The sequence below is a fragment of the Lathamus discolor genome, unplaced genomic scaffold, assembly GCF_037157495.1.
Source record: "Lathamus discolor isolate bLatDis1 unplaced genomic scaffold, bLatDis1.hap1 Scaffold_135, whole genome shotgun sequence".
NCBI lineage: Eukaryota > Metazoa > Chordata > Aves > Psittaciformes > Psittacidae > Lathamus > Lathamus discolor.
The window spans coordinates 64,478-72,825 of NW_027069164.1; the positions used below are offsets into that span (position 1 = coordinate 64,478).

The 8,348-nt window shown below is 61.2% G+C and overlaps 1 protein-coding gene across 1 annotated transcript in view; it reads left to right on the plus strand.

The window, feature by feature from the left end:
- LOC136006271 (chromodomain-helicase-DNA-binding protein 8-like) overlaps positions 1-8,348 on the plus strand; it is a 54,359-nt gene that overhangs the window by 43,418 nt on the left and 2,593 nt on the right. The window contains 6 exon segments of the mRNA XM_065664308.1: positions 2,658-2,820; positions 2,823-2,912; positions 4,652-4,692; positions 4,694-4,866; positions 6,826-6,934; positions 6,936-7,061. Coding sequence (XP_065520380.1) covers positions 2,658-2,820; positions 2,823-2,912; positions 4,652-4,692; positions 4,694-4,866; positions 6,826-6,934; positions 6,936-7,061 — 702 coding nt within the window.

Below are 8,348 nucleotides of genomic sequence, written 5' to 3' on the forward strand. Positions count from 1 at the left end.
GGATGCCCTCCCCTGCATCCCTCTCCATCACCCCTTGGGTACCACACAGGATGCTCTCCCCTGCATCCCTCTCCATCACCCCTTGGGTACCACACAGGGATGCTCTCCCCTGCATCCCTCTCCATCACCCCATTGGGTACCACATAGGGATGCTCTCCCCTGCATCCCTCTCCATCACCCATAGGGTACCACATAGGGATGCTCTCCCCTGCATCCCTCTCCATCACCCATAGGGTACCACATAGGGATGCTCTTCCCTGCATCCCTCCATCACCCCTTGGGTACCACATGGGGATGCTCTCCCCTGCATCCCTCCATCACCCATAGGGTACCACATGGGATGCTCTCCCCTGCATCCCTCCATCACCCATTGGGTACCACATGGGGATGCTCTTCCCTGCATCCCTCCATCACCCATAGGGTACCACATAGGGATGCTCTCCCCTGCATCCCTCTCCATCACCCATTGGGTACCACACAGCGATGCTCTCCCCTGCATCCCTCTCCATCACCCCTTGGGTACCACATGGGGATGCCCTCCCCTGCATCCCTCCCTCCCTCTCCATCACCCCTTGGGTACCACACAGCGATGCTCTCCCCTGCATCCCTCTCCATCACCCATAGGGTACCACATGGGGATGCTCTCCCTTGCATCCCTCTCCATCACCCCATTGGGTACCACACAGCGATGCTCTCCCCTGCATCCCTCTCCATCACCCATAGGGTACCACATGGGGATGCTCTCCCTTGCATCCCTCTCCATCACCCCATTGGGTACCACACAGCGATGCTCTCCCCTGCATCCCTCCATCACCCATAGGGTACCACATGGGGATGCTCTCCCCTGCATCCCTCCATCACCCTTGGGTACCACATAGGGATGCTCTCCCCTGCATCCCTCTCCATCACCCATTGGGTACCACACAGGGATGCTCTCCCTGCATCCCCCTCCATCACCCCATTGGGTACCACACAGGGATGCTCTCCCTGCATCCCTCTCCATCACCCCTTGGGTACCACACAGGGATGCTCTCCCTGCATCCCTCCCTCCATCTCCATCACCCCACTGGGTACCACAGAGGATGCCCTCCCCTGCATCCCTCCATCACCCCTTGGGTACCACACAGGGATGCTCTCCCCTGCATCCCTCTCCATCACCCCTTGGGTACCACACAGCGATGCTCTCCCCTGCATCCCCCTCCATCACCCCTTGGGTACCACACAGGGATGCTCTCCCTGCATCCCTCCCTCCCCCTCCATCACCCCATTGGGTACCACACAGGGATGCTCTTCCCTGCATCCCTCCCTCCCTCTCCATCACCCCTTGGGTACCACATAGGGATGCCCTCCCCTGCATCCCTTTCCATCACCCCTTGGGTACCACATAGGGATGCTCTCCCCTGCATCCCTCCATCACCCCCTTCGGTACCACATAGGGATGCTCTCCCCTGCATCCCTCCATCACCCATTGGGTACCACATGGGGATGCTCTCCCCTGCATCCCTCTCCATCACCCTTGGGTACCACATAGGGATGCTCTCCCCTGCATCCTTCCATCACCCCTTGGGTACCACATAGGGGTGCTCTCCCCTGCATCCCTCTCCATCACCCCTTGGGTACCACATGGGGATGCTCTCCCCTGCATCCCTCCATCACCCATAGGGTACCACATGGGGATGCTCTCCCCTGCATCCCTCCCCATCACCCCTTGGGTACCACACAGCGATGCTCTCCCCTGCATCCCTCCCCATCACCCATTGGGTACCACATGGGGATGCCCTCCCCTGCATCCCTCCATCACCCCTTGGGTACCACACAGCGATGCCCTCCCTGCATCCCTCCCTCCCTCTCCATCACCCCTTGGGTACCACATGGGGATGCTCTCCCCTGCATCCCTCCCCATCACCCCTTGGGTACCACACAGGGATGCTCTCCCCTGCATCCCTCCATCACCCATTGGGTACCACACAGCGATGCCCTCCCTGCATCCCTCCCTCCCTCTCCATCACCCCATTGGGTACCACATAGGGATGCTCTCCCTGCATCCCTCTCCATCACCCATTGGGTACCACATTGGGATGCTCTCCCCTGCATCCCTCTCCATCACCCCTTGGGTACCACATAGGGATGCTCTCCCCTGCATCCGTCTCCATCACCCATAGGGTACCACATGGGGATGCTCTTCCCTGCATCCCTCTCCATCACCCCTTGGGTACCCACACAGCGATGCCCTCCCTGCATCCCTCCCTCCCTCCCTCTCCATCACCCCATTGGGTACCACACAGGGATGCTCTCCCCTGCATCCCTCTCCATCACCCATTGGGTACCACATGGGGATGCTCTCCCCTGCATCCCTCTCCATCACCCATAGGGTACCACATAGGGATGCTCTCCCCTGCATCCCTCTCCATCACCCATTGGGTACCACATGGGGATGCTCTCTCCTGCATCCCTCTCCATCACCCCTTGGGTACCACATAGGGATGCTCTCCCCTGCATCCCTCTCCATCACCCCTTGGGTACCACATGGGGATGCTCTCCCCTGCATCCCTCTCCATCACCCCTTGGGTACCACATAGGGATGCTCTCCCCTGCATCCCTCTCCATCACCCATAGGGTACCACACAGCGATGCCCCTCCCCCGTTCCCCCCCCCAGGTCCAGAAGCTGCAGGCCATCCTGAAGCCCATGATGCTGCGCCGCCTGAAGGAGGACGTGGAGAAGAACCTGGCCCCGAAGCAGGAAACCATCATCGAGGTGGAGCTCACCAACGTCCAGAAGCGTTTCTACCGCGCCATCTTGGAGAAGAACTTCTCCTTCCTGGCCAAGGCGCCGGGCACGCCAACATGCCCAACCTGCTCAACACCATGATGGAGCTGCGCAAGTGCTGCAACCACCCCTATCTCATCAATGGTGCGCGCTCCTTGGGGTCCCTCAGCCCCATCCCTCGCCCCATAGAAACCCAATGGGGAGGGTCCTTGGGGTCCTTCATCCCCATCCCTCGCCCCATAGAAACCCAATGGGGAAGGTTCCTTGGGTCCTTCATCCCCATCCCTCGCCCCATAGAACCCAATGGGGAAGGTCCTTGGGGTCCTGCAGCCCCATCCCTCGCCCCATAGAACCCCTATGTCCCCCATTATCTCCTCCCCCCCCTTGCCCCATAGACCCCCCATTCCCCTCCCATTGACCTCCTCCCCCCCTCACCCCATAGAACCCCTATGTACCCCATTATCTCCTCCATCCCTCACCCCATAGAACCCCTATGTACCCCATTATCTCCTCCATCCCTCACCCCATAGAACCCCTATGGACCCCATTATCTTCTCCATCCCTCACCCCATAGAACCCTTATTGGACCACATCCCTTTGACCTCCTCCATCCCTCTCCCCATAGACCCCCATTGCCCCCCATTACCTCCTCCATCCCTCTCCCCATAGACCCCCATTGGCCCCCATTATCTCCTCCATCCCTCTCCCCATAGAACCCTTATTGGACCACATCCCTTTGACCTCCTCCATCCCTCACCCCATAGACCCCCATCCCCCCATTACCCCTCCCCCCCATCCCCCCCATCCCCCCCCATCACCCCTCCCCCCATTAACCCCCCCTCCCCCCCCTTACAGGTGCGGAGGAGAAGATCGTGGCCGAAGTTCCCCTCCTCCCCCCATCCCCCCCATCCCCCCCCATAGACCCCCATTATCTCCTCCCCCCATCTCCCCATAGAACCCTTATGGACCACATCCCTTTGACCTCCTCCATCCCTCACCCCATAGACCCCCATTGCCCCCATTATCTCCTCCATCCCTCACCCCATAGAACCCTTATTGGACCACATCCCTTTGACCTCCTCCATCCCTCACCCCATAGACCCCCATTGCCCCCCATTATCTCCTCCATCCCTCACCCCATAGACCCCCCATGTCCCCATTATCTCCTCCCCCCTCTCCCCATAGACCCCCCATTGCCCCCCATTATCTCCTCCCCCCCCATCTCCCCATAGAACCCCTATGGACCACATCCCTTTGACCTTCTCCATCCCTCACCCCATAGAACCCTTATTGGACCACATCCCTTTGACCTCCTCCATCCCTCTCCCCATAGACCCCCATGCCCCCCATTATCTCCTCCATCCCTCACCCCATAGACCCCCATCCCCCCCATAGACCCCCATCCCCCCCCATCACCCCCATCCCCCCCATTAACCCCCCTGCCCCCCCCTTACAGCCGTGGAGGAGAAGATCGTGGCCGAGTTCCCTCCTCCCCCCATCCCCCCCATCCCCCCCATCCCCCCCCATAGACCCCCCATTATCTCCTCCCCCCCTCACCCCATAGAACCCTTATGGACCACATCCCTTTGACCTCCTCCATCCCTCACCCCATAGACCCCCATCCCCCCCATCCCCCCCATAGACCCCCCATTATCTCCTCCCCCCCATCTCCCCATAGACCCCCATGCCCCCCATTATCTCCTCCATCCCTCACCCCATAGAACCCTTATTGGACCACATCCCTTTGACCTCCTCCATCCCTCACCCCATAGACCCCCATTTGCCCCCCATTATCTCCTCCATCCCTCACCCCATAGACCCCCATCCCCCCCCATCCCCCCCCCACCCCCTCCCCCCCATTAACCCCATCCCCCCCCTTGCAGGCGCGGAGGAGAAGATCGTGGCCGAGTTCCCGCGCGGCGCTGCCGCCGCCGCCGCCGCCGGACCTGCCCCTGCAGGCGCTGGTGCGCTCGGCCGGGAAGCTCGTGCTGCTCGACAAGCTCCTGCCCCGCCTGCGCGCCGCCGGCCACAAGGTGCTGCTCTTCTCGCAGATGGTGCGCTGCCTCGACATCCTCGAGGACTACCTCATCCACAAGAGGTGACACGGGGGGGGTCCTATGGGGCGCTATGGGGCGCTATGGGGTTCCTATGGGGTCCTATGGGGTCCTATGGGGTCCTATGGGGTCCTATGGGGTGATGTGGGGTCCTATGGGGAGGTATGGGGATCCTATGGGGTGATATGGGGGGTATGGGGGGGTATGGGGGGGATATGGAGGGATATGGGGGGTGATGACATCCTCGAGGACTACCTCATCCACAAGAGGTGACACGGCGGGGGGGGTCCTATGGGTCCTATGGGGTCCTATGGGGCGCTATGGGGCGCTATGGGGTGATGTGGGGTCCTATGGGGGGATATGGGGGGGTATGGGGTCCTATGGGGTGATGTGGGGGGTCCTATGGGGGATATGGGGTCCTATGGGGGGGATATGGGGGATATGGGGTGATGTAGGGGTCCTATGGGGGGATATGGGGGGGATATGGGGGGATATGGGGTGATGTGGGGTCCTATGGGGGGATATGGGGGGATATGGGGTGATGTAGGGGTCCTATGGGGGGATATGGGGTTCCTATGGGGTGATGTAGTGGTCCTATGGGGTGATGTGGGGTTCCTATGGGGGGATATGGGGGGGATATGGGGGGATACGGGGGGGTATGGGGGGATATGGGCTCCTATGGGGGGATATGGGGGGGTATGGGGGGGATATGGGGTGATATGGGGTGATGTAGGGGTCCTATGGGGGGGTATGGGGGGGTATGGGGGGATATGGGGGGGATATAGGGGGATATGGGGGGTATGGGGGGATATGGGGGGATATGGGGGGATATGGGGGGGATATAGGGGGATATGGGGGGTATGGGGGGATATGGGGGGGATATAGGGGGATATGGGGGGTATGGGGGGGATATGGGGGGGTATGGGGTCCTATGGGGGGATATGGGGGGGTATGGGGGGATATGGGGGGGTATGGGGGGATATGGGGGGTGATGACATCCTCGAGGACTACCTCATCCACAAGAGGTGACACGGGGGGAGGTATGGGGCGCTATGGGGCGCTATGGGGGGATATGGGGGTCCTATGGGGGGATATGGGGGGATATGGGGTCCTATGGGGTTCCTGTGGGGGGATATGGGGTGATGTAGGGGTCCTATGGGGGGATATGGGGTGATGTAGGACTCCTATGGGGTGATATGGGGTAATGTAGGGGTCCTATGGGGGGATATGGGGGGGAATGGGGGGGATATGGGGGGATATGGACTCCTATGGGGTGATGTGGGGGTCCTATGGGAGATATGGGGTTCCTATGGGGGGATGTGGGGGGGTATGGGGGGATATGGGGGGGTATTGGGGGGATATGGGGGGGATATGGGGTGATATGGGGGTCCTATGGGGTGATGTGGGGTTCCTATGGGGGGGGTATGGGGGGGTATGGGGGGGATATGGAGGGGATATTGGGGGGATATGGGGGGATATGGGGGGGTGATGACATCCTCGAGGACTACCTCATCCACAAGAGGTGACGGGGGGCGCGGTGTGGGGTCCTATGGGGGGATATGGGGGTCCTATGGGGGGATATGGAGTTCCTATGGGGGGATATGGGGGGGATATGGGGTCCTATGGGGTGATATGGGGGGGATATGGGGTCCTATGGGGTGATATGGGGTTCCTATGGGGAACACCCTATGGACGCTGGACACCCCATTGACACCCTATGCATGCCGGCAGCCCCACTGAGCCCCATTGACACCCTATGCATGCTGGCAGCCCCACTGAGCCCCACTGACACCCTATAGACTCTGAACCCCCCCATTGACCTCCTCTGCATACCAGCACCCCCATTGAGCCCCACTGACCTCCCATAGCCCCTTACGGCTTCGATCAGCCCCATACCCCCCCCCTTATAGATCCCCTGCACCCTCTGCCCCATAGCCTGCCCCATAGCCTGCCCCATAGCCTGCCCCATAGCCTGCCCCATAACCTACCCCCCCCAATCGCAGGTACCTGTACGAGCGGCTGGACGGGCGCGTGCGGGGCAACCTGCGGCAGGCGGCCATCGACCGCTTCAGCCGGGCCGACTCGGACCGCTTCGTGTTCCTGCTGTGCACTGCGCGCGGGGGGCCTGGGCATCAACCTCACGGCCGCCGACACCTGCATCATCTTCGACTCGGATTGGAACCCCCAGAACGACCTGCAGGTAGCCCCCGATGTGTGGGGCAAAGGAGGGGGGGGGGGGGTAGGAGCTATGGGGGCTCTATGGGTCGCTATGGGGGCTCTGTGGGTCGCTATGCGTCTCTCTGTGGGGGCTCTACGGGTCGCTGTGGGTCGCTGTGGGGGCTCTATGGGGGCTGTATGGGTCGCTGTGGGTCGCTGTGGGGTCTCTATGGGTCGCTGTGGGTCGCTATGGGGGCTCTATGGGTCGCTATGGGTCGCTATGGGGGCTCTATGGGGGTTAGGGCAGGGTGCAGGCAGCGCGCTGCCGGCGCGTCCACTAGGGGGCGGTATAGTGCTGCGGGGGGTGGGGTCAGCAGAGGCCCACGCCCCCTCTGCTCTCTGGGTTTCTTTATGGGTCTCTATGGGGTCTCTGTGGGTCCCTATGGGGTCTCTTTGGGTCTCTATGGGGCTCTATGGGGTCTCTATGGGTCGCTATAGAGGCTCTATGGGTTGCTATGGGGGCTCTGTGGGTCGCTGTGGGGTCTCTGTGGGTCCCTATAGGTCTCTGTGGGGTCTCTATGGGGTCCCTGTGGGTCTCTATGGGGTTCCTATGGGTCTCTATGGGTCCCTATGGGTCCCTATTGGTCTCTATGGGTCTCTATGGGTCTCTATGGGGTTTCTATGGGTCTCTATGGGTTTCTATGGGTCTCTATGGGTCTCTATGGGTCTCTATGGGGTCTCTATGGGTCTCTATGGGTCTCTATGGGTCTCTATGGGTCTCTATGGGGTTTACATCAGGCTCCAGCAGCGCGCCGCCGCGCATCCACCAGGGGGCGGTATAGTGCTGCCCAGGCTGCGCTGCCTCTGCTCCCTTGCTCCCTATGGCTCCCTATGGCTCCCTATGGCTCCCTATGGGTCGCTGTGGGTCTCTATGGGGTCCCTGTGGGTCTCTATGGGTCCTTATGGGTCCCTATGGGTCTGTATGGGGTCCCTATGTGTCCCTATGGGTCCCTATGGGTCTCTATGGGTCTCTATGGGGTGTCTATGGGGTGTCTATGGGTCCCTATGGGTCTCTATGGGTCTCTATGGGTCCCTATGGGGTCTCTATGGGTCTCTATGGGGTCTCTATGGGGTCTCTATGGGGTCCCTATGGGTCTCTATGGGGTTTACATCAGGCTCCAGCAGCGCGCCGCCGCGCATCCACCAGGGGGCGGTATAGTGCTGCCCAGGCTGCGCTGCCTCTGCTCCCTTGCTCCCTATGGCTCCCTATGGCTCCCTATGGCTCCCTATGGCTCCCTATGGGTCCCTATGGGTCGCTGTGGGTCGCTGTGGGTCTGGCTATGGGTCTGCCCCACAGGCGCAGGCGCGA